This window comes from Musa acuminata, chromosome BXJ1-8 (assembly GCF_036884655.1).
Source record: "Musa acuminata AAA Group cultivar baxijiao chromosome BXJ1-8, Cavendish_Baxijiao_AAA, whole genome shotgun sequence".
Taxonomy (NCBI): domain Eukaryota; kingdom Viridiplantae; phylum Streptophyta; class Magnoliopsida; order Zingiberales; family Musaceae; genus Musa; species Musa acuminata.
Window position 1 is genome coordinate 51,000,393 of NC_088334.1, and position 27,921 is coordinate 51,028,313.

Below are 27,921 nucleotides of genomic sequence, written 5' to 3' on the forward strand. Positions count from 1 at the left end.
AGGAAATGGTGGAAGAAGAAGAACCTCAATCTCACCTAGATAATCTCACTGAAAAACATATCTAGATCTAAATCTCACTAACTATCGATTCATAATTTACAACGCAACCAACAAAACGGATTGCACATAAAAGATTACATAAATGTTTTAACAATCTGATGACCGAAAGAAACCGGTCCAATTTAAAAGATGCCTGAAAAGCTTGAGGCTCCAAGGACACCCACATTTAAATCTGGTGTCCAAGTAGCAGCTTAAGTTTTCTCTGATTGGTAACTTCAACCTGACAAGCTAATTACTTAGAAGACAAAATGGAACTCAATGATGATAACTATTTTTCTTGACCGATAACATACACAGCTAAGTTACATTTTCAGCTTGGGCTCGTTTTAGGACATGATCTATCCACCGATAAATGGGACAAATATTGTACCAGCCAGTGGCCTGGGTCCTGTATGTAATTCCTTGCCTCATATTCTGATGAATTTGAATGTGCCATGGTTGTTTGTTCTTGAGCTGGCACCGTGTTCAGTAGCATGCTACTGTCAGTTCCCATAATTTGCTACCACAGGGCCCCTCACAAGAGCCAGGAAGTTGCTCTCTTTGGAATGGGTCAATCATGAAGAAGCTCTACTGATCATGTAAGTGCCGTACCATGAATTGAAGAACCCGTATCCGAAGTTTGCAATGTTGCGGGGACAGATGATTTTGGAGTTTGCTGTTCTTCATCAAGAAGGCCTAACACCTTAAGGGTTTGCCTGCACATGACAATGGAAACTAACATCAGCGTGAACCGAACATAGAAAAGATCAAAGAAAAACCAGTTACCATCATATAGCAATATAAGAATTAAAACAAAATATTGTTCAAATTATATGCTGAAGGTCCCATAGTGCGTAAGATGCCAGAAGTCCGTTTCAGGTGGTCCTGTTAACTGGTCCTGTCAACGCAAAGACATAATATCCAAGCAAATTCATCATGAAACAAGCTATTGCTTGTTCCATCATTTTTATCCACAAAGCCTAAAAAAAAACGGAACAAGGAGCAAGAAACAAACCAATTATGCAGGCACACACACAAAAACCGACCAAGTCAAAGCAGACAAATAAAAACAAAAATGGTCAAACTGGCTAGCTAAACCCCAAATAAACATAGGTCTAGTAAATTAAAATGGATTTAGGGGTTCAAAGCTTCCTTGCATTGCTTTGCTACACCACCACTTCTCATCATATGGGAGCCCGATTCTTGTGTTTTCAGTTTCCATATACGATCTTTGAACACATCAAGCTATAATCACTCTCACACTGATATTTCTGGCATGTCTTAAAAGTATCATGCACCTTGCGTAATCTAAACTTCTGATAAAACAAATCAACCAAACAACATCATAACAAGTACCGTGGCAATGAGGTCCTCATGCTTGATTGATTGGCATAGGAAGCAAGAGGAATGCGTAAGTTAGGATGCCTATTTAGAGCACTTTCAAGATGAGGCGGTGGCAACTGTAAGCAGTAAGCTGGCATCAGTATAACATAAAGCTAGGAGCACAGATAAAAAGGAACAATTTGGAAGAGAATCAATTAACACCTGTAGTAGGACATGAAAAGAATGAGGTTGCGTTTGTGAAGCACATTTCAGAAATCCCACCCACAACTTCGGCATCTTCCATATCTGCATGAAAGAAAAAAATATATGCTAAAATGAAATTGGAATGGTATAAGTCTGTTTTGACCAAAGAAATGTTCTGACATCAACATGGCAAAAAGCCAAGCAAAATAATTTTCATATATACCACAAAGTTGAAGCCAACAAAGGCAGTATTTATAAGATAAGTTGATATTTAATAAAATCTGAAATGAAATCTTGACAGTGAATGGGGTAAGCAATACAGATAAAGAAGCAAAAACATGACATATAAAGGATAAAGAAGCCAAAAATGTACTATAAGACACAAAACTTATTAAAGGGGACTGGTCATGAACATTCAGAGCAAGAACTATAGCAAAAACATGACATATAAAGGATAAAGAAGCCAAAAATGTACTATAAGACACGAAATTGATTAAAGGGGACTGGTCATGAACATTCAGAGCAAGAACTATAGCAAAAGCATTTATGACATCCATAGAAGGTAATGTAATAAAAGAATGAGAGATGCAACATGATAGAGCTTTTAACCTCACAATATAAGAGAGAATGTCTTCCAATTTACAACATAAACAGCTAAACACTACATTTTATGTTCTAAAAATGAACGTCTCCAAAATATCTCTATCTTATCTGTTACAACACCCTTGCTGAGTTGCGACATTAAGATTATCAGATGATATAATACATATTCCTCAATGCAAGAACAAGCAGAAGTCATTTGTAGTGGCTTAGATTCACGATGAATTGTAAGTAAATGGAAGGAAAGTCCAAGAAACATGTACTGGTATTGGTTAAATTACAAGGTAAATCTTAGTATAGCTTGAGTGGGTAAAAAATTTTTGGCAAAAAACTCATTCATCATACACTCAAACAAGTAATAACTTCTCCAAACAATGATTGGAGAAATGTAAGAACAAATGACCAAAAAATACAAAATCTGCGACTCTAATACCTGCTTTGTCACAAGTTTTGAGAGTATACCCATCACAAAATCAACCTGCAGCAAGATAAACAAGTTTTAAGAAAGTTCCAATCAGTGCTGACTTAATGTACTTCACATCTCCTATAACAGAAATTTTCATCCGAACATTGATTGTCAGAATTGAATTAGTAAAAACTAACTTAAAAAGCTTAAGTGCACAATCTCTCTGACCTAGAAATACCTAAAATTTTCAACTAATTCATATATAATAACAGAACAAGTTGCTTATTTATGACATAGTTATGTCATCTCAATCACAACATCAACTTGTTCAACAATACTTACAGCATAAATAATCTGGAACAAGCAGCAAGTCATTTTCTAAAAAATGTTCAAAGAAAGTTAGGAAAAAACAGTGAAAAAGAGAGTACTTTGTGCATCATCATATGCATCTGCATCCCAAAAGACCACGATATTGCGATCCAAGTCGGATCTGGGTTTAAACCAAAATATTTTACCTAAAACAATTCCATAGTCGATTAAGGATGTTGATTGCACACTTGTCATTTTCTATATGGATAACTTGCTGGTCAAAAGTTAAGTATCAAAACCCACACCAAGTTAACCTAAATAATTCAATTTCAGAGAATCCATTATTGTCAACATCAGAAGTAAATATGTATATAAAGTATAAACTATTCATTTATATAATCAGTGTCAAAATAGTATATAGTTTACTCCAAGCACTGGTACTTGAAATTCCTGTGTAGTCCTTGTAACATTAAAGAATCAAAACAAGTAGTCAAAGATGAAAACCAAGTCACATTTAGGTAGGAAAACAAAAGAGGGCATAGAAAACAGCCGGACTAAGGCAAATAAAGAAGTGCTCAAGTATTAATGTAACACATGAAATCGCATAAATTTTGTGATCTGGGAAAGTCTTAACAAGTTTGTATAGTGGAAGCTCTTGATTTCTTAAGTTTACACAAACAAAAAAACTACTCTAGTAAAACATATAATTCCACCCACAGATGACACTGAAGGAACAACCAAATCTGCTGAAAGTGAAATTAATATTAAACTTCAACGTGACATCTGCCAGAATTATATTTTGTCCTTATTGCAAGAAAAAAAAAAGTACTCCAGTACATGTATGTCTTTTATAAGTCACTTCTGATGCTGCTCATGGGGGTTAAGGGGCATAATAGACTTCTGCCAAAAATTAAATCATCATCATAAAAGTTAAACAAAAGAATAAAATTCACCTCAGAAAATAAAATTCACCTCATAAAAGTAAATATAATATAAGATCAAGCAGGCTTATAGAGTAAAAAAAAAACTGATGAATTAACAGGTACCAGAGATGGGAAAGCATCAATTGCTTGAATAACAGTTCGCATGAAAAGAAGAGGAAGTGGCACTTGTTCAACCTGAAAGTCAGGATATTCAATTAATACACATCCAATATGAAAATAATAATAATAATGATAACAACAACAACAACAACAACACATGCTTATCCTTGCCTACCAGATGGCTCAATGACTTTGCTAGAACATGCTGTGTAAAAACTATGCGTTGCTCAAAACAAGCTGTGCAAGCATCCGTTATCTGAGAACATAAATATTCATTTAGTTCAAGATTAATTTCCTCTCAGTGGCCAACTGTTAGAACTGAGAATATCTTTACTATCAAAAGCGACCACAACTTGCCTTCTTGAGTGCAACACCATCTTTCTGAGGATCGATATCATGAATTGCAATCAACACTTCAGCAGGAGTTAATGCTGGACCAGTATGAGCCGATCCCTGAGTAACAACATTAATAAAAACAGTATTTACATATCATGTACCATAGCTGCAGTTTTATCTTAATGAGTTCAATTACTTTCTTAATGAGTCCAGTATGAGCCAATCCCTGAGTAAAGACATTAAAAATATGGTGCATAAACTACATAACTAAAACAATGTCATCAGCTATTAACAGAAAGAAGCTTGAGATGAAATTTTCCATACAATTAATCCCCAAAAAATATATTTTTCAAAACTTTCAGCCAATAACATAAATAGGAAGAGGAAATAATGCACAAAAATAAAAAGAGGAGCATATTGAAAATACAATTTCTTATATGTATAGCATAGACATTATCTTGTGAAACAGAAAAAGCTGTACAAATATTGTCATTCAAAGACCTCCCTCAAACAAGTTCTAATCAACATAGGCAACTAAACTTTCACTAAGATCAAGCTGAAAATATATTAAAGGATTAAGATAACATCTTATGTTATCAGCAAGCTCAAATCCTATTGAAGGTTTAAGACAACATACAACTGAATGTAGCAGATCTAATGGATTTTGGATGATGTAGCATTTTCACTGGCAACAGCTGACTCCCACTCAGTTTAATTTATTCTTGATATTTTAGGATAGCTTTCATCTCTTGCTCAGGTTAGGATTTCACCAATTCCTACAACTGGAAGTTTGAACAGAAATTTGTGGCAACTTCTGTGAAACAATTAGGTGCTTGGAAAAGAGAGCAGTTGTTGCTTTATTAATTTAGTCCTCCTTCTTGAGTTTCACTGATCCTGGTCTTGGAGAACATAAGTGGAAAGAATTCTCTTCCTTTTTCTTTCATCTATTTGGTGCAGAAGATGACTGATGTCTTTGGAGTATAATTTCTCCCACAAGAATGAAATGGTTATTCTTTCATCCTTCTCTTTCTTTGGCATCAAAATCGTTTTACCTTATTCACTTCTACTCTTTTTTCTCTTCTTGCACATTGCTTAGGTTGGAAGAGCAGAATGAATACTTTCTAACTCCTAATGCAAACAAGTTCACCAGAAAGGTTTTTTTTTTTTTTCGTAGCACGCCTTTCACACCATTTGATACACCAGAGCTGTGGCATCTACAAGGGCCTTCCTAACTGTCATTTGAAGTATATGCAATTGCATATACTTTGCATCTAAACCTCATCATTTCTCCTTGCCTTTCTTTTCCCTCATCAAATTTCACTGTTGTAACACTGCTATTCTAATGATTACAAACAATTTGCCACCACCAGTGAATGCTGAAGCATGTTGAGAAAATTGAACTAAACAAAAAGAAAATTCAACATATTCCATTTAATTTATCTTTAACATTTGTTTTCAACACTAAATGAAATTTGTGATATTGACATAGAGGATAACCAATGAAAATAATATTACACCAAAAATTTACCAGAGCAGCAAATGCTACTACTGGCTTAAAATAAAGATAATAATATAGAGTTCATATTGCAGGTGTTAGCCAAAAGAATGAAAGGCAATCTCTAATTACAATATAAAGTAATGTTCTGTACCTGCAAAATGCGAGCTAATGCTGCTTGAAACTTCTCTAATGGAAGATTAACCAGACGTGGAAAAATAGGCATAACCTAATAACACAAAATATGCGAATGTTCAACCAATTAATAACAACACAAGTGAAAATTGATCATGAAATGAGATTCTCAAATGATACTGATCGATACCAATAGTCAAAGAAATCCCAACAATAAAAAGATAACACCAGATAAAAGATAAAAAATCAAAATGCACTTCCATCTCATCCTAAAAAAAATTATAACCTTTACGCATGAATAAGTTCAAGGCAACCACCAGAGAAAAACTAGCATAAATTAATTAGAACTGTCATATATAATTATTGAAATGATGGCAATTAAATATAGAATCATTGAGTTCTTTAATAATCCAAAACCCAAATTCCAGAAATAACCAGCATAAGTGACCTTTCATGACTAACAGTCAGTAAACTCTGTATCAAAATGTCAAGAACATGGAAGTGATATGTTTTTTTCAATGATGAAATTATTTTATTCATAAGTGATGTAACAAAACCTCATCCTTTGAAAAAGAAGAGAGCATTGGAATGAGAATAGCAGCATCCTGAAGCAGAAAAAAGAATACCATCAGAGGAATAATATATAGCAACTAAAAGAATAACCAGAGTTACAGTCACTATTCTAATACAAAAATTTGAAAATGATATGAATGAAATAAGCTAAATGCAAGAGTAGTACTCAGAGAAGTGACAACCTTTAGCTTAGTCTCATATAGATGTTTGACCACAACAATTAAGTCAGATGAAGGTGTTGATTCTTCAGTCAGAGTCTCCAAGACCTTAGTTTAACAGTAACAAACCATAGCCATGAGAAGTTACAGCAAATTTGTTAGCAAATGAACATAGACACAAAAATGCGTTGGAAACATACACATACCAGAACTACAAGACCTTTACTTCCTTCAGGTGGATCAGAGATCAAGTGCAATAGCTCAGAATAAGACGAATTAAGATTCTTCACAAGGTTAGGGATGTGTTGATGGACAGACTGCACACAATATTACAGTTGTTACTAGTCTAAACTTACATCATTGTAAATACAACAAACTTAGGTGAAGATTGGCACAAGACCTGCTTGACAGCCTTTGGAGCTCTCCCATATATATTAAATACTAATTGGAGAAGACTTGGTTTCTGCCAAAAAAGAAGAAGACCAAAGTCAACTCTCACTGTTAATCTCTACGTTGATGAGCACAGAAAGATAAGAATCCATGATATAAACCTTCGAGCAAAGAGCAAAGAACAATGATGTCTGTCGTTGTGCTTCAGAAAGAGATATTGTTGGAACTTTCAAAACAGAAGCTTGGTTATCCTTATCAGCATCACTCTCAGAAGCAGCAGGCTCTAAAATCTGGGAGCCACTAACAAATGCATCCTGACTAGCCATCTGATATATAAGTTGGAAATTGAAAAATATTATACCAAACAGATACAAAAGGTACTCTGTTGACAATAAAAGGTGACTCATATAAACAATATAAGATGTAGAACCTTATAAGAAGCCAATATACACAAGTAATAGACCATAAGAAACAACAGTTGATTAGAGATAATATAATTATGTGATATTATGCAATATAAACAACCGAAAACAGGTCATAACAAATGTCCTGCTTGAAGGAGGTTATATAATTTAGTAACAATTGTGATACAGAGAAGAAGCAGCGAAGCAACCAAGATAACTAACTTAACTAGAACAATGACAGAAAATATGAAACCCTGATAGGATTAGTCATTCGAAAGGAAAAAACATAGAGATGCAAATCAAGATATTTAGAAGAGATGTCAGAAATGGATCTCTATTATTGATTACTAACAAAGTACAAACACGTTTTAGACATACTTATAAAAGACGACATGCTTGAAAGAAGAGCTATGAATTTTACAATGTCAAAATCTTGAAAAAGCAAGTTATGGCATGAAAACAAACAGAAATCACACTTTAGTGCATCATATATAACAAGCAAACATCTGCATACCCATCATGTAGTTGATTAGAAATTTATTACAACACAAATTCAGTGAATAAAAAAACATTCAAGCATTGCCAATTGGTTCATAGAAAATGTCATTATTCACACAAAAAAGCCTGTGTATATAATGCAGATGGTCATTTTGGGCCTGATGGCATAGTAATATCTTTCTGGCATGGGACAATTTTGCGTTATATTGGTAGGAACACGAGCATTCTGACCAGTACAAGCCAAAACCTAGCTACCATCGGTCTGCACCTCCTGCACGAGTCAGGGCTGTGAACTGACACAACTAGAAACTTAAATTTTGGCTTGGTGACTTATTAGGTAGCTCTAACCACACAGGAGAACAGGTTACTTTCCTGTTCAGCAAAAAATAAATTACATGAAATTGTGTTTACGTACTGCAGTCTACTATTTCTAATTGTGATCTTCATTAGCCAAAAATACACTGTGGTGTTACGTAGTTCATCTAACATGACATCTGACCATCCAGGTGGCACGCCATTTACCTAATGTTTACAAATATATACTAGCAGTCTATCCATGCCATTCCAACCTTATCAGAATAATGATACCTAGCAATTTTTCCTAGCTTTCAGCCATCTATTTTGGCATCTAATGGCTTAACTACTACACCATGATAATAAAACAATTTGCCATACTTTACCAACATCAAGCTTCCGCCAATACCAGTAAGAAAAGAAAAAGATACTTTGATCATCAAGTTATACCTATCCCATCTGGGAGGCGCACCATGCAGGAAAAGATTAGGGTTTGCTTGGCTGGCTGAAGCTGGTGTGTCCCTATTAAAGATGTATGAAACTATGACCTGCCATGCACTGGTTTTATGCATTCCAAAATTTATAAGCCAGCACAACAACTGACATTCTAAAATTTATACTGCACTGGTTTCATGCAGTATAATATATGCTGTGCTACATATGTAGTACATGCTGGATCTCAATCTATTAGACCGAGTAAAATGACTGCCAACTGAACTCTTACAATAATGATCATTATTTATATGTACCAGTATTATATCATTCTTTAGGCTGATCAATACTGATGAGCTTGCTGGTATAAGTTAATCACAATGCTAAGGGTATGTCACTATTCCCCAAAGAGAGTATAAGACACCATACAGGTACACTAGCAAACACCAGTATACTGCACAGTATAGTCAATACAGTTAATAGTGCACTATGAACATTTCTAATTTATGGATAAGCATCCACGTGGAAACACAAACCAGTGCCTTTGACACAGAGAAATAGATCAGGGAAGAATGTGATTAATAAAATATTATGACCAAACCAAAGAGAAAATAACAATAAAAAAGAATGTTAATCTTCCGCATCAAAGAAGTGTGATACTGAAGTGCAAAGAAACAATGCTTATGACACTAAATTAATCTACAAGAGAAATTCGAAATATGAAAAGTATAATTTAATGAGATATATATATCATATAGGCTGTATCAAATTACTTCTGTTTGTTGTTCATTGGAGTATACAAGACTGGTATCCGCTTCTGAACTTTGCTGGTCAACAACCGACAATAGCATGCGCACTGCAAACTGCTCAATTATATCTGAAGCAAAGTTGAGAGGATAAAGTTTGTTCGCAACCTAGTATGTCACAGTAAAGCAAGGTTAGAATTGAAGAAAATAACAAAACAAGGATAATAACATAGGAATATTGCCAGTGTCAAGTAATGAATTCAAAGTATGCTTACCAGTCGAATAGCTTTAGCTCTAACTTCTTCTTGAGAATGAAGAGCGCACTGCAGGCCAAACATAAACTCATAAGCCAAAACACTAGATATCCTGAAGTACTGAGAACTATATATGATGAAATAGTTTAAGGTTTTCAACTTTGAAACTGCTTAATTCCATGTTTGGACAAGTTGTGAACGGTTAAAGATCAATTTAGGCCATATAAGTATGCATGGTTGATATTGCAGCCATATGGTATGACTAAGATCTATGCATCGATAAAATACACATTTTGCCCTAATTCAGTTTAGTTATAGTAAAGGACATACAATCAATGGATAATCATTTTGTAACCTTGTGCACTGATCAATAACCACATTGTCACAAATCACAGCCCCTTTGGTTTGGGCTCAAACCCCTTATTTCCTCTAACACTTAGTAGGTTTACGATTGAAACTGACAAAAAGATTGAGTCAGACTCATATATACCAATCCATAGCCTTTGAATGCCTAATTCTTTACCAAAACCTGAGAGATTTTGACTGCCGCACAATACCTTAGATGAGTTCATTTTGCGTTTAGAGATCAATTTACATTAGAAGCCATGAACATTGAAATTACTAATGGTTGAATAATGGTTTGCAGGTTCCTGGCCAAACCAGCACAGGTCTAGTACGTGCAGGGTGTACCAACGCATGGTACATCAGCAAAACGCCAATACTATTAGGATTTCAGCCATCCAAAACCCTTTAAAAAGAGGGGGAGGGGAGGGCCTTGCTAATTTGGCTGAACAGCCATCTTTTGCAGTTCAGAAGAGACCCAATGGGTCTCTTTAAATTGGGTCATCTTGAGGTGCGTTTACTGCAATGTTTAGGCCCAGTTTAAGCCCTGGTTATCTGCTGGACTACTTGATATAGGGCGTCCTGCGTACTTAGAATTCATCAGACCTGTACATACGGATCCATTGAAACATCAAACCCTGGGTTGAACCAACCTTTAGTTCCATTATCATATTTGAGTCTTTGGCAAGAGGGGTTTGCACCTCCATCCTTCCGCTTGAGAGGATTCAGAACTGAAAGCATCCCACCACTATTGAGAGCCAGAACTCCCTTTTCCGTTCTTTGTGCTTCCAATACCAACATAGACAAGGACTTGTAACAAGGAATACAGGCATGTCCTAATGTCCTACTTTTCCTTTTTTTCCCCCTTATTTCTTTGTTTTTCTTCCTATCTAGCTCCTAAATTAAAATAACACGGGGAAATATTTCTTTCTATTCATCTTCCTTTTTGCCCTTCCTCTTTCTTTACCTTTTTTTTTTTTTCATGTCCAATAGTATGACCTTGTCACCATGCAGCCAATGCCATTCTATACCAATGAACCAAAAAAAGTCCATCTGACAACTTGCAACAAACACTTACTCGAAAGAAAAAGCTTGGTGAAGATGAATTTTTATATGGTAAGACATACATGTCCAAACTAGAACTTGAGAGACGATAGCTGAGAGGCACAAACCATCCAAGATAATAGCAGGATTTCACAAGTTTTATGATGTCAGCATTAACAACAGAGGAAAGAGATAAAGACTTGACTGCAAACTTTTCCTCAAGGGGAAGATACAATAGTGCTCAATTAATGTAAGTTATTCCAAGATAAAGTTGTTTTCCAGACAAGATCGGTCAACGATTACAAATACGAGAATGTGTAGGGAAAAAAAGAGTAAAGAGGAACTGAATCACAGAATTCAAAAGGTGCAACCACATTACAATCCAAAACTAGAATTAAATGTAAAAAAACAAGAATACAGAAAGAAGATGACATATATTAGTTGACCACAAAATTTTCAAATGTTCTAAGTTCTAACGCAAAGGTAAGGATATGTCAGAAAACATTGTAGCTGTGAAGTCGTTAAAATTGGTTTCTTGACAAAGATGAGAGCAGCTTGGTCCAACTGTCATGCCCTTCGTTTCTTGCCAACTATGAATTGTGACTTTACAAGTTCTTACTCTCAGACAATACTGATAACCATTCTGGGTGGCGGAGCCAGCATCATGACATATGAGACCAGAAAACTCTTATGTTAAAAAGAACAAGTGCAAAATTTGCCAACAAAAAAAGTTACACATAATCAATACAAACTACATAACTCAGAAGAGAAGCAACTTGATATTTCAACTATAGTTAGCAGGTAATAGTTGAGCAATTCATAGACATTCTGATACATTTAGTTATTGTGGTAAGAAATATAAACCTTCAAAGCAATATCCAAACAAGTTTGTCGATAAGGAGGACGTCCCAAAATCAAGCTCCATACAGCAACAAGACCTTGAGTGACACGATCACCTTCACGATTTTCTCCTAAATTGTGCTCATAACCATTTGAATGACACAAATCTTCCAACAATTTCAATGAAGAGTCAGGTAGAAATGGAGCTTCGCTAAGCAGTTTACTAAATGATTTATCTGTAGCGGGCAAGGAATCCAGCAATGTCCTTACCTGCCAATGCAACAGCAAATAAAAAATTTTAAAGCGAGAGAAAATATTTTAAGAGACCAAGAGACTAAAAGAAATAAAAGTTCACAATACATATTAAATTTCAAAAGAATGCTTACAACTCCCAGAAGAAACTTCTCATAACTACTAGCAGCTGAGGAAGAACAATCATCTAATTCAGAAATCATAATTGCATGCAGGTGATAGAGAACGTGCATTGCAAGCTCGTGCCCCTGCAAAGGTACAAAAAATACTGAATATGTGAACGCAATCATATCTTAAAATGAAATATACAAATTTTACATCAATTTTAAACAAAAAATTTGATAATTTAAATCACATAAAAGGAATAGTTAGGGAAATACACATGCATAGCTGAAATCCTGCATATAAGCAGTTTTCATTTTTCCAAGCGATGACCAAGGAACAGACCTGGCAAGCAATAGCCTGGAAGTCCAAGCTAAGCTTATGTACACATCCACATTAACACGTATATGCATATATATAATAACAACACATTCTTACAGAAAAGAAATTTGTTATATCAATATACATCAGACATTCAGAGGCATAGCAGCACAAATCCTATGCTTCTTGAGCTAAGATTATTGATGATATAACCATCCTTCTGTTACTTTATATCTTGAGTGCTTCCAGAAAATCATTCCTCCACTAATAGAGAATATCAAGCATTTATAATAGAATACCAAGTTATTTGTATAACATGCATGAAATAGACATAATTTCAAAGAATGCAAACACTACAATCAGAGCATTTGAAAAGGGTCTTCCAAACAGCAGAAGCTACAGCACCGATAGCTATCTGTAATGTCCGAACTATTTGAGTCGGTTAAAACGGCCTTCTGATAGGCAAGAATCATAGTTTGTAGGATTAAATCATGAACCAGGAGTTCACAATTGCTTTATTATTCATCCATTAAAAGTTCATGAGAATTAAGAATGAAAATTTATGTTACATAAGATCGGATGATCATATATTGCACAGTTCTTCAAGAAAGCCAGCAGTGATTCTACAACACTGTTTACAAACATGAATTTGTTGGAACATAGATCAGCAAGTAAATGATAGTTGTATCAATTAATGTGACTCCACAATAGAAAGACAAATACTTACACATATCTTACTACATATATCATAATTCATACCTCCCAAGTTCAAATGCAACTTTAGGTACTGGACCTATATCGGTATATGGCTAGACAGATACAAGTTCAGTCCATGCAGGTGTGCAAACACATGATGCACTGGCATGTACCAAGGGGAGTATGGAGGAGGACAAGGAGAAGGAGAAGAACAAGAGGAGGACAAAATGTAGCAGACATTAGATGAGGGGCGCTGGTTGGGTGACGGAGAGTGGAGAGGGAGATTTGCAAGCCCTAAAGGAGCATCAGTGCCTATCAGGGCCTTTAAAAAAGAAAAGAACAATGTCTTGCCACTTAATGAAATAGGCTGACAAGACTGCCTGAAATGGGACAGTCAGCATCCTGGTTCAAACCTGAATCAATAAGTATACGGATTGGTCAGTGTCAAATTGAATTCCATACTTCTTCCTGTCTAGCATTGTCATTTAATGTAAGCGATGGACATATAAATCAAAAATTGGAAGTAGTGACCAAAAACAAATTCTGCTGTGGAAGTAAAAGTACATGATCATGATGGTAACCCAATATATGTTGTTGTAAAAACTTAAGAACATCACCATCAATCCTAGTTTGTAAAAAGGGAACATAAAAGACGCAAAGAACAAAAGGGAAGAAGGAGGACAAAAACAGAGGAAGAAGAAAGAAGCAAGGATGAGGAAAAGGAGAACAAAAAAAGAGGAGGATAAGATCCACAGGAGATGAGGCTGGCAACAGGCATGCAAACAGTCAGGTGAAGAAGAGCAAAAACGGAGATGCTTACGAGCCCTTAAGATGCATCAAGGCCTTTAAAGGAAAAAAGGCCGATGCATTGCCACTTAAATAAACAGACTAGACCACCAAAAATTAGGCAGTCTGCGTCCCAGTTTACACCCTGACAGGTAAATATCAGTCAGTATGGATTGGTCAGGGAAATTGAATTACATGTTCACTCCTTATTAGCCTTGTCATTTAATGTAAGTAATGGGCATAGAGATAAAAAATTGGAAGTAATGATCAAATACAAATTGTGGCGTGGAAGTAAAAGTACCTTATGATGATGGTAACCCAATATGATATGCTGTTGCAAAAACTTAACAACATCACCATCAGCCCCAGTCTGCAAAGAGGAAACATAAAAAGATGCAAAGAACATTAGAAATTTGCATTAATCATAAACAGTACCCAAATTAATGTGGCAAAGCAAGTGACAAACTTCCATATGGTTTTTAGACTATCATTTCCACCTATAAGAACCAAAAGCAGTGCGATAAAAAAGTGAAACCATCAATGTGATTAGAAGTAGGGTTCATCGTGTTGACCTGTACCGGGCAATATGGACGGTACCTACCGATCCGATAGGGGACCAGCACATGGACTGCCCTATACCAGGTGATCCATAACAGGGGACCCCATATCACTCGATACGGGTCAAAATCTGACCTATACCGGTCGATAACGATCAGATTTCGACCGATACTGATCAATGGCTAGGATTTGTTGAATTCAAATGGTCCATTGATCGTTTGAACCAAATCTAAGGGTTTTTAAAACCTTTCTACCCTCTCATTCTCTTTCCTTTCAGTCTCTCTAACTTATCTACTCTCACAATCACTTTCTCACTCATATTTCTCTCATTCTCTTATTTGCACTCTCTTGAACTCCACAAAACTATGATTTGCGGATTAAATCAAGCTTGGAAGGCTAATTAGAGAAAATTAACACCTAAGTTAAAGGAAGAACTCTTTAATCAAATGTATGTAGATAATTTCTCAATCGCATTCAGTAATCCAGTTGGTCCGAATATATAGCAGCAACGTGCACGACAATCTCGATCGACAATGGCGACGACACCGAGGAGTCAATCGTCTCATCTACACAGTTTGAGGATGGTGCATGGATAGAGGAGTAATATTTTATGCATGCCACCTAAGAATCATATCATAGAGCTCGATGTGATAGTTGGTCATTCTTCTCTGAGTAGTCGTACGATGATTGATGTTATGATATGGAGCAACTGATTACTGGCGAAAGTAGAAGTTTTGATATTCTTCATGCTCAGCACCAATATATGCCACAATTGTACTCACCTCAGAAGTTGTCTCAGGCACATGTGGTTCATGACGATCAGACTACAACTATCACCACATTGATGCACCAATGGCATACGATGTATCAGTATATTATGTCGTGGGATCAATTTCTGAATTATGCCCAACAAACATATCAAATTGATATATAGATACACAGGATCAAAGACCTCGATCTACTGCCTGTGAGTCCCGTCATTCTTTTTGGTGGTAGAATCAGGTATATCCATCGATCAATTACTTAATTCAGTTATATCTTAAAGTTTAAGTTGTTTAATAAATAATCTAACAATTTAAATCATTTCTTTGTAGATAATTCAATATCAACGGAAGGACGATCTAAAATATACTACAGTGCTACTCCTCAAAGCTCGAAAAGGATATGTGCCACTATTCTTTCCTAATTTAGATTATTTTTGCTAAAATTATACTAGATTTATATTTAATTCCAACTTAAAAACTCTAATCTATTTTTCTAATTTTTTGGAATTTTTGGAGCTATTTTTGACCCTTTTTTTGTGTGATCAGTACATCCTACCGTACCAAAACATGATACGTCAGTACATAGCAGTACATACCATAACACCGGCCAATCAATACACCGATATGCACTAGTAAGGTGAACCTTGATTAAAAGTATTATATATGAAGCATTCATTTTTTTGACAGAACAAGAACATCTTGCCATCAGAGTGTCTATCCATTACAACAAGTGGTAACATAGAAACAAGAAATACATTTTCAGATTGCACACTCTAGATATGAAATAAAAAGAATATCTAACGATTAAACATACTTTTGTACACCACAAACAATTAAAACTACAATTTCATATACACACACCGATATGTGTAGAAGTCTATATAAATGGCCCAACATGGATAATTATTACCTGTGCAACCAAACGTGCTAGCAAAGGAAGGCATGCTTGACCACATCCTGTAACTTGGAGATGCTTGTAATCTTCAACAATCCGTGTAACTGCTAACCTGTGCAGTTCACTTTTCTGCTCATCCATTAATTCAACAAGAGGTGGATGTGTGGTCAAATCATGACTATTATCCTCAGGGGTCAATGATTTAACATCAGGTGAAGAAAACTCGTCACATTCTGAAAGGTTATGAACAACACCTTCATTGGCAGTAGCATCTGATGGTGTAGATGCTGCCAGTTGTTCTTCAATAGATTCTACAGGAGAAATCTCCAAGTTGGGTGGTGTATCATCCAAAGATCGATCCACTATCATAACATTATCCTGAACTTCCGAAGTTTCTGTTGTTTGCAATTTCTCAATCATCTGATTCTGACCAACTGGCTCATCAGAGGGCTCTACATCAAGTTTAGAAGCCAACAACGAAGAAGAATGTTCAATTTTGATGGCTTCTGAAATAGCAACTGGTTTACTGGATAACTGAGATGGCACAGGCTGCATATCATGGCTATTTTCCAAGTTTAAGGACACAGAGTGTGAATTACCAGATGCCACTGATCGACGGGGGTCAAGGCGGCGAGGATCCTATAGATAAAGTACATTAAATACTATCCAATTCTAAATCTTACAAAGGAAGGCAAAAGAAAAAGAATAAAAATATCGGAAACAAAGATTAGTATATACCCTCCTGGGGTCCCGCTTGGACTCGGTAGAAAGACTAGAGAAAGAAGACACATCAGGTGTTACGCTGAATCCATTAGCACCAACTGAAGATGTTGCCAGCTCAGAAGGTACTGAAGAAGTCGGTGCAGAAAGATCTGTTGCAGTAGTTGATAACACCTGCGACGAAATGCTGGGCAAGGAAGTCTCTTCATTTGATGATCCATTATTATGCCGGACAGATGCTACCACTAAGTTCTTTGGAAGATGTTTCATAGTTTCTATAACTATATCAGCCATAAGATCAGCGTGAATATTTGATATAAGAAGCTCGAGCGATTCAGCACCTCTTTCTCCTTCAGCCAGCAGTGCACCAATCATGGCAATCATCTTTTCAGCAGGTGACAAGTCACTACCCACGAGAGATATGCTTGAGGAATAATTACCATTTCCATCATCATCATTATCATCTGCTATGTCATATGCCATTTGAGTAGAATGTGCTGTCTCAAAAGGCATATCAAACCGTATCCTCTTGGCAGGCAACTCCTCAGAAAGAACATCACTAGGTGGCAATACAGTCTTATTCCTAGTCACATCTCCAGATACAGACTCTTGAATGGATAGTGGATCACCCTGATGACACACATAAAAAATTTGAATACAACTTTCTGAGTTTCATTAGAGTTGTGCTGTAGATAATTAAAGATGAAGAAACTATATTCAATACCTTACTGACTCGAACATCATGGGATACACGGTCCATAGTTCTCGACATTCTCTCCACTTGTCGAAGAACTTGATCAATTGATTCACCTGGGCTTATTGCTCGCAATGCCCTTATTATCTTTTCTCTTGACTAAAATAAATAAAATGAACATATTAAAGAAAACGATCAAATTATGACAACAAAAATTTAAACTAGAAATCCAGGACAGCTTAAGAGTCCATAAAGGGGCAGATGTACAGAATTTCTAAGAATTATCAATGTGGCAATCAAGATTAGTAAGAGACACAACAACAGAAATGACAAATAACATCGTCAAGCTTCTCAATGCACATGAGAAATCTACCCAAAAACACCTAAAGCAACTAAAAGATTTTTTTTCTTTTCTGTAGTGAAGCTACAAATGCAATACATCAGTTATTGATGTCATCAATAAAACATTTTTGACTAGGTAAGGTCACAAAAACACAAACAGAAAGACAATAAAACTACTATAGATAACAAGATTTTACAAATTAATCGATGCCAGGTTTAACATCTTCTCAATAGTTGTTCTACTTCTACCTATAAAAGCATAACTTTTCCACTTCAAGCTTCCTCTTCATTATGACAGAAACATAATCATGGGCTTATACTGAAACAGCCCAATTCACTCCCAATCATCCAAGTCTTAATCTACTTGGTAATCTCAGAAAATATAAAATTGTCAGTAAGGTATCAGTCGACTGAGCCAAGTACTTCCAGACTTCTTCCAGACAACCATACAAAAGAGTCCAAAACTAATAGGAATTTATCCTTTATCTTCATCTATAACCACATCAGCATGTTCAACCGTCACTGTAACACTAGTTAGATACTCATCGCAGTCCACCACTATCAGTTTTGTCTAAATGAATCCTAGTCCGTTCTTTGAAACTCCCTTGGTGTACATACTTGCTCCTCCCAACTCATCAGTTAATAGCATCATATAGTCTAAGTTCGACTAGTTCTTCAATTTTAAAAATATAGATGTTTATTCTTTTATTAAATCATGTACATGTACACTGGACTGCAACACCTCTTAAGTAATTAGGTACTATGAATATTTGTCTGAAATTAGGTATACTTGTAAAAATACTTCTCTTAAAACATAGCAAGAGAACATGTAAAAGAAACCAATCGAGAGATAACTGTTCTGTCATTAATAAAACCAAAGATAGAATTACAGAAACAAGGAAATCAATATTTCCAACTGCCATACATAGAACCTATTCTATGAAATGGACATGGGACCAACCACATTAACTGAAGTTAACAATGAATAAAACAAGGATCCATGAAATATGAAAAACTTGGAACTTTGACCAATTAATTGTCATAAATAAAAAGCTAAAAGTTAACAATTAATGCAACAACAGAATCATAGATTCAACAACTTATGACATACTTCCCAGTTCCCACATCACTCCATGAAAAAGAAGGAATATTTCATTAAGTTATGGGGTTATTGATCTCAAATATTGGTTTCATTTTAAAATGTATATCTCACTTATAATGGTTCACATTTTAATCATTTTAGTGTCTAACAAATTATTTACATGACTCCACACAATTAATTATCTAATATTTCATACGACTCCAACTTATAAACAACAGGAATGCAGAGAAGCCCATGACCATTAATAGTTTGTACCTGCCATATGCGTGACAAACGCATAAAAAGGATGGTACAACTAACTACAAGGACACAAGCATTCATGAACATATCAAGATGTAGAACAGAATTTTTACCTCAGTGAATGATGGATGATTACACCGTAGAAATCCTACAAATGCAGTTCTCAGACAATATCGGATGCTTGAAGCGTGACCACCGTTTTGAATTTCAAAATTAGGATCAAAGGCAAGCAGAGCAGAGAGAATAACTTTGTACCTAAGAGGCCTGTTCTTCGCAATGCTTGCAAGACTGGAAAGCAGAACAATAATGTTAAAGTAAAACTTAAGTGTACAAGATCCAGTTAGCAAGCATATATTTGCAAACCTTGATGCAAAGCCACCTAAAACAACCCGAACAGTCTAATCCAAATGTGCCAGTGAAAATTTGTTATAATAAAAGAAAAACTAAGACACAGAAAAATACCTTTGAAAACCTAACAAGAAGATGGCAATTTTGGGTAAATTGAGCTTACAAATCAAGATTTTATCAACAACAGTAAAATGAGCTTGACTTCCAACAAAAACTGAAAGACAATCAAGTCCAACAAATAAACTAAATATTCCTAAAGACGAACTATGCTCATGCGCTTTAAACAATTAACTTATTTGACCTAAATTTTCCTTGGCCAAGAAATTGACATCCACTCCTCATAAACATATAATTCAGCCATCTTCCATAAAAAAAGAAAATTTCCAATAGATTCAAGAAAATTATTTTACCATGTATCACAAACTCAGAAATCTATGTCAACCATAGACTGTTTTGCCACATGTCAATTCACATGCCAAAGGAAAAATTTTAACAAATTGTCCGTGATTTTCAGGTTTACACCTGTGTCATGCATATGTATTTATGTGTGTATCAAACCAGCATGTGCCAGAAGGGTGACAGAGAGATTAAAAAAATTTAAATTTTAAACTTATGATATTACATTGACAGGAAATGACAAGCATTGGTCAGACTCAGGTGCACCCCATGCATTGAATCCAATTTCCACCAGTGTGGTATGTCATGAAAAACCCTTTCATCCTTGCTGGTTAGTAGAACAAAATCAACCAGTTGCTTCCTTAATAACATTTCATAAAGCATATAAAAGAACTTATTTGTATATGCAAATCTTACTCAAAACAAAGAGAAAATACTGCATCATCATATTCTTGACTTCACAAATAGCATCACACAATTTCCAGCTCAAATAGCATCACTTCTATTTTACTCAAATGTTTGTATATGCAAATCTTGCTCAAAACAAAGAGAAAAGACTGCATCATCATATTCTTGACTTCACAAATAGCATCACACAATTTCCAGGTCAAATAGCATCACTTCTATTTTACTCAAATGCAAAAAACATTAACGAAGAACATAATTCAATCCCATGGAATTTTCACTACCCATGAAATATTACTCTATAATATCTACTACAGAAAAATATAAATGCAGGTCATGAACACATTAATTAAAGCTTCCAGGCTTCCAGCATTTAGCTCAGTTTCAGTCTCATGTTATGTTCTATTATTTTACATCTGTCTCAAATATAGCATCATCTTGCTACTAGCTATTTTTGTAGTTCACCTGCGGACCAGGTACTCCCATCCAAACTCAGTTAATGTGCTTATGTGCATGCACACATTTATATCAGAACACATAAAAGAGGTTGACAAATGCACAAAACAGCAAATGGTTGATATGCATTGATACTCGAAATTCGAAAATACAAATGCCACAAACCAATTGCAAACTACTGTTTTTGCATGGGAAGAGAGACTTATTCTTGACATTAGAACTGGGTGATCATATGATAGTTCACATATAATAATGATATAAATCCCTACCTGTTAATGACAGCAATGACCAAAGAACCACGGAGATTATTAGCCAAGTGCAGAAGATCCAGAAGAAGGTCAAGTGTTCTGTCTGCTTCAATTTCCAGCATAGCTGGATTGAGAATTGAATTACCTCTGATCAAATGTAAGACATTAAATCTCCTTCCTTTTCCTGTTAATAACAATGCAACAGAATATTTAATTAGTTCCAAACAATAACATATTTGCACACGAGTTTTCCAGAAAGCATATCTTCACTAATCGTTACAAATGATAATAATCTATATGTGGGATCCTAAGAGCAAGAGACTGGTACCTTCAGTAAATAGTACTCCACCATCCTTCTCATCAGGCAAGAAATACAATATACAGGTTTCAATAAATTTTACAGCAAGCACCTTGATTCCAATTGATCCAGGCTACAACAAAAAAGAAGGGGGAAAAAACCAAGAAATATCAATCAACATAATTCACAAGATTGTAGTGTCACAAGCAGAAGAGAGAAGATATCGCAAGGACACATTTTACTATTACACAGTGGTGGGGGTTAGCTTGACAAGATAAATAGGAACTTTATGAGTATCAATCCCTAAAAGCTGTATTTTCTAGAGTATTAGCCAGTGTTATCAAATGCTACATGATATTCTTGATGTAGAGTAGAATGAATTAAGTTCAATTAAAGGCAGCTAGCTTTAAATGCCAGGATGTTAGTAAATAAGTAAATAACTACATCTAACTTTTACTAGTTAAGTTGTTAATTATGAGGGAAAAAATTGGTCAAACGTACAAGTCTGTTGATAGTTCATAAAAATCCTGCAGGGCTTCACAAAGCAAACCCTACCTCCATCAGAACCCCACAGACTGCCCCCTTGAACTGAACCATCCAAGACCACATTTCTTCAAGCCAATGCTCAATTTTACTAGAACCATGGAGCTGCGATGTAGAAATGCAATGTTAATGTTAAAAAAGCCTTGGGAATAAACAAATTAATAAACTACATGAATTATCTCAAGTTGCAATAAAGCAGAAAAAAGGAGGTGAATGCTAGCAATGGCAGACCCCAGAAAATATCATAGGTAAATCAATAAGTCTTCAGAAATATAGGGAGATAAAATAACAGTTTCCATCATAAAAGATATGAAATGATGTCAAATATTGTTCCTAAAGTTGATATGAAGGGCCTTCATTGAAATAAAAAGACATAGTTACTACAGGATGCACAAGAAAAAGGTGGCTACAACTATCATTAAAAGAATAAATGTATCCATCAGTACGAAATTTAAGGTGAATAGCATGATGTTGCATTCATAATAATGGGATCACAAGGTATCAGCAAGTACTGATACATTATTTTATCAATATATTCGGGCATGAACAAGCATCGTTTCTATGCAATAGTACTCAACTTTCCTGATTTGATATTTTTGAACATACAACTATAGAGAGTCACATGAAAACCATGACAAAATAGAATTCTGAGAGTTTTCAATTCTTTTCCATAATATGCAAGGACTGAAAAAATATTTGTTCAGCTCAAGCTGGTCATAGGCCAGCAACATACGTAGTCATATGTTGTTATTATGTGCTGGAGCAGCATGTGCCATACATTGTCAAGGCTTCCCCCAGGCCATATCAGATGCATGGAGATGCATATGTATACTACATAGTATGATATGCCCTCCAATTGACACGGTATAATTAGAGTACTTTTCCAATCATTTGATGTATCTTTTTCAATTATCAGTTTAGCCCAGCCCATTGAGATTTAACTTTTAAGGGCTTCAGTAGTCTCCAATCAAAAATTCAACAATTGCAACCAAAAAAGTCATGAAAAAGTGAAAAACTTCAGACATATACACAACACTCTAAAGAATACAAGTATGCTTCTAGAATAACAATATCCATCAGCTCACTGGCTTTAGACCAAAAACATGGAAAATGTGAATATCAATGTCAAGAAGTTACAGTAGTTGGCATTCTTTTATGGAGTCGTCTAAAAATTATCTCCAAAACAAGTTTTTCTTCATATAAAGGTTTCAGAAATTAAAAAAATAGAAATGCAAACTTTTGGTACAAGAGAGAATTATATTGATAAAATTTATTCTGACATGATAGTAAATTGTTCATAATACTCCATCAAAGAATTTGATTAAGTTCAAAATTTTGAAACTTTTAAGGACTAGGCATCGATAGAATAATTAGTCTTGTCCATTCCTTATATTTAACACCTTTTCTATCTCATATATGCCTAAAGAGATAATAAACATGTATTGTAATGAATATATCCTATAAACAAAATCAACTCAAAAACACCAAAGACAAGACCTTTAAAGTGGAATTGAAACCTTAAAATGATTAATTCCAATAGAAACTATTTGATTCCAGTACACAACACAAAATTAACCTACAATTGGTCCAACATTGCTGGAACTTCAGTTTCTGCAGAATTATTGACAAAATTTGAATGAAATAGGCTAAAAAGATCAGTTTCTGCAAAAGCTTAAAACTTTGGTGCCAGTATTCCACTGTCATGTTTTGTGTCTCATATTATTCTTGTCGGGTATCCATGGCAACAACTACACCAACTGTTTCTGCTTGATTAGATCATTTCTAGCCATTGAGCTCTAACAGGAACAGTATATTAGTTTATTTGAGTGCCTTGTTACATAAACTATCATTCATTAATCTAACTTGTGTTGTTAATGAACTATTCCAAAATAATAAACAAAGATATCTGATAAAAAAAGAAATATTATGGTTAATTATAAGTTATCCCCTACATTTGTGCATTCCCCGCAGGTTAATAAATTTTTTTTCACAAATTGAAACAACTTTTCATGTCAGAATTATCAGGTTTCTGCAAAATAAAAATTCCTTGGTAAACCTCATCTAGAACGAACAGGATAGCAAGAGCAAGTTGCTCCATAGATATTGGACAATGCTTTTCAACAATAAGGAGAAAAGTCAAAGATGAAGTCTGAAAGGCTACCATCTTATGGTAACATGCTGTAAATTAGTAAGGGCTTCAAAAAGTATCGCCTTCAACGGAAAAATAAATATTCATGAAGCTGAATTCAAACAGTTGAACAGCTTATCATGGCTGTGAACTTAAAAAAGACAATTATTGATAACATTTTTATAAGATTGCCTTTTATTAGCATGAAAGGGGACGTTGATGTGGCCCTACCAAAGAGCTAGAACCATGCAGTTTGTGCTGAAGTTAGGAAAACTGATAATCTTTTGGAAATTCTAAAAGCTCGGCTTTTCATTTTTTTCTGCAATTTCTGGCCCAGCATTCATGGTATTAGAAAATGAAACATAAATAAATAAAACTTTAAAGTATAAACACAAAAATAGTTGACCCCAAATAATTAAGACTTGCGGCTTTGTTGTTGTTGTTGTTGTATAAGGACAAAATAGAACAGCAATAGAACTAGTCAAGGAAAATCCCAGATTGGTTCTTTGGTTATTGTTTGGTTCTTCTAAAATAAAAATAACCTCAAAAAATTTTACAGAGAAATAATCCCAACTGTCAGAAAAGTGAGAAACTGCATTCGTATATATAATTTAACTGTGCTATGTCTGTATGCCTGACTCAAGAAGAGAAGGGTTTAATTAGAATCAAATCTACATAAAGCCTTTGTAAAGTGCTAATCAGTACCATACCACTTTAAATCGTTCTTCGATCTTGCAAAATTGAGGCTTAGCTATAACAAAAATACTTAAACATTCAACGAACACAGAGAAGAGAAACCAAAGGTAGTACAAGTATAAGAAGTATTTTCTACAACTTGCCTGAAACTATATCTCTGGGATTGAATAGTTCTAATTTTAGATATTTAGGAATGTAAAATCTTAACAATTTGTGTTTCAGAGTTTCAGCCAAATGCAAAACTTGATATCAAGGTCATGAGAGTCAAGTAACTGCAAGCCACTAATTTCTGAACTGCAGGCACATTCAACTTATCATCAAGTATGAGACAATGATGTAGTAATTAGGATCACTCTCCCTCCTGCTCACTGTTTATTTTTAACAAACTTCTGATGCATGCAAGTAACTGCAGTCATGGTGCTGACATGAAAAGACAATGGGAAATAGTGGCACTAAGTTGGAACAAGCACAATAACTAAAGCAATAACATTCTGACCATAAAGCTTCATAAACTAGTGAGATATACCAATGATTGGGTAACTTGCTTTCCATTTCTGTAACTCGATGGACTAGCTGGATTTCTTGTTCTTTTTATTGTTGTCTTGTTATGTTTTATTAAAAGATTGCGATGAGCAAAAGCATGAACAGGACCCAGCATGATAAGCTGAAGAGTCTGTTTGATTTTTGAAGGCATAAACAAGCGTTGGCCCATCATTTAGCAGTGCAGCAACATATAGTCTGTTCACAGCCTAAAATGATTGGAAGATCAAAGAAAAATCAAATTGTATTATTAAGATTATCACATTGAAGTCACATGCATAGCATCATTCTGCAAGTAGTAGCTTTCTTGTAAATTGTTTAACTTGCATCGATGTTCTTTTCGTTTTTTATTTTCTGGGTGATGATCTGTGACTTTTCACCAATTAAAAGCATGAAATGGGAGAGAAAACCAAAATTTTATATGATTAACAAGATAAGTTTTGGTTTTATGGTAGCTCCTCAACTATTAGGGCATAGGATGCATACAGAAAACTTTCTAACTAGAAATGTTTCGATAAATATGTTCAGCATAAGCCCTCTGATTTTTAAGTGCAAAATTGTCAGCATTCAACTTGATTACTATCCTTGCTCTTTAAAAACCAGAAAAGTTCCGAGACAAAATATCCTCATTTGATCATAACAAGCACATTTTGGATGGATGAGGTAAATCAGAGAAGAACCATTGAACAACTACTAACAATCAATTTTATCGTGGCAACATCAAAGATAATTCAAATTTTACATGACCCATTTGATAAAATAATCTGGTAATAATATGATTGTTCTACAAATAGCACCTGGAGTGCAATTTCTTCTAAAACAGCACCAAATAAAGCTGTCCCATTAGCAATCGACTGCTTAACAACAAATGGATCTTGGTGTCTTAAAGCTGACAACAAGTTTGGCATCAACACAAGCAATTCTTCTGACACCTCAGAACCAAGATCCTTCAACAACCTGCCAAATGCAGCCAATCTTATAAGGCCTCATGACACAAAGAAAAATATAGCATAAGATTTCAGAGAGTAAATTGGTACTCATTAGAAACATCCAGGCAAATGGAAGGAAACAAGTTACATTAAAGTAGTTATTAGACAAATATTTTCTTGCTGCACAGAGCATACACTGATTGGCAGGAATTTTGATGCCTTTACTTTACATGCCAAAGGAACCACGATGATTTTCTCCATTAGCGATGGTTTCAATACAAAAAAAACAAAACAACTATTTGGCCTCCTAGATATTATGAAAAAAAAATCCTGTACATGGTACAACCTTGCAAAATTAATTCCAGGGTCTAAGCCAATATGAGAAACAAAGGAAATAATACTCTGACTTCATAAAATGCATGGCACAATGGCTTTGTTAAGTTAGATTAAGGTTTGAATATATCTGAGCATACGGCAGCCCATTGCAAAAGCTATTCCCATAACTTCAACCCTTGAAAAACTTGTTGCAAGGGGCAACCTTACCTCGACATCATGGATGACCCTTAAAAGTAACTGTATATCTTTTGACATTACTTTGGACATATATAAACACTTGCCAAAACTGAATACGTCTCAATCAAAATATAGACTATTATAACATAATAAGGCTTGTCAAAAGCCTTATGCGATATCCTGTTCAAGGACCAAGTATAGAATCACAACTAAATCAAGTAAAAGTGACATCCGCTTACTGCCAAAGCCTAGAGGTGTCATCTCGAGTCACATAAGAAAAAGATTATATAAACCAATAATTAAATTTAATTGGAAGTTTTCAACGTTATATTAGGGCAAATTTAAATTGTCATGGGTTCAGCAGCTGAAAACGAAAACCAACATCAAAAACCTAATACATAAGAATCAAAATTTCCAACATGAAAAAGGGTTTCGAACCACAATTCTTGAAATTATTTCACCGATATAGTTCCAACCAGCGATAAACAATACCATTTATTACAGACCACAAGTTGAACAAGGACAGGAACAAGAAAGCTGCAGACAATCTTACTCGAGAACTCGGAGAGAATCTCTGGAAACCCCAACGGCAGACTCGGGCGGGGCACTCATGGGCACCGCCACCTGCGCTGGAGCCCTGAAACCGTCTTCCGCCTCCGGCAACCCGTCCTCGGGGGCCATCGGGGACAAGCCAAACCCTAGAGCGAGCGGTTCTGGCGACGGCACCAAGGGGTGGTACGCTGCCGCTGCGGAGGCCGCCGTCTAGGGTTTAGCCCGTGTCAATCGAGGTTCAGGGGTTTCTTTTTCCCCGGAGAGGCGGAGGAGGAGATCACGTGTCGGGGGGCGTGCGGCGGGACGTAGTGAGGAAGAAGGGGGAGAAAGGAGAACGCGAACGACGGGCGGAGGGCGACGAGTCTCTTTAAATAAAGAGAGCGGAAGGATTAGACTCGATATATAATATAATGTAATACCACACATACCGTACACATACGCTCGACGTATAGACGCTTAGTATTCACATACACGCAAATGGGGCTTTTACGTATATCCCTTCAAAGTCCATAAATAGGTCATTTTCTCTTCC

General features: G+C 35.4%; 1 protein-coding gene across 1 annotated transcript; it reads right to left on the reverse strand.

Moving 5' to 3' along the window:
- Positions 1-45: 45 nt before the first annotated feature.
- LOC103996433 (uncharacterized) lies at positions 46-27,745 on the reverse strand. Its single transcript, XM_065080914.1, has 27 exons — positions 27,391-27,745; positions 26,193-26,352; positions 22,044-22,136; positions 21,519-21,621; positions 21,212-21,374; positions 19,451-19,625; positions 17,684-17,812; positions 16,978-17,589; positions 16,255-16,878; positions 14,324-14,392; positions 12,252-12,365; positions 11,890-12,135; positions 9,661-9,708; positions 9,413-9,553; positions 7,173-7,337; positions 7,022-7,084; positions 6,828-6,938; positions 6,646-6,729; positions 6,448-6,495; positions 5,910-5,984; positions 4,282-4,377; positions 4,100-4,180; positions 3,928-3,999; positions 2,600-2,644; positions 1,585-1,668; positions 1,396-1,499; positions 46-755 (listed from the first exon to the last, which is right to left on the reverse strand). Exons 1-27 carry the CDS (start codon positions 27,516-27,518, stop codon positions 635-637), a joined length of 3,954 nt encoding a protein of 1,317 aa, XP_064936986.1. The 5' UTR covers positions 27,519-27,745; the 3' UTR covers positions 46-634.
- Between the last annotated feature and the right edge of the window lie 176 nt (positions 27,746-27,921).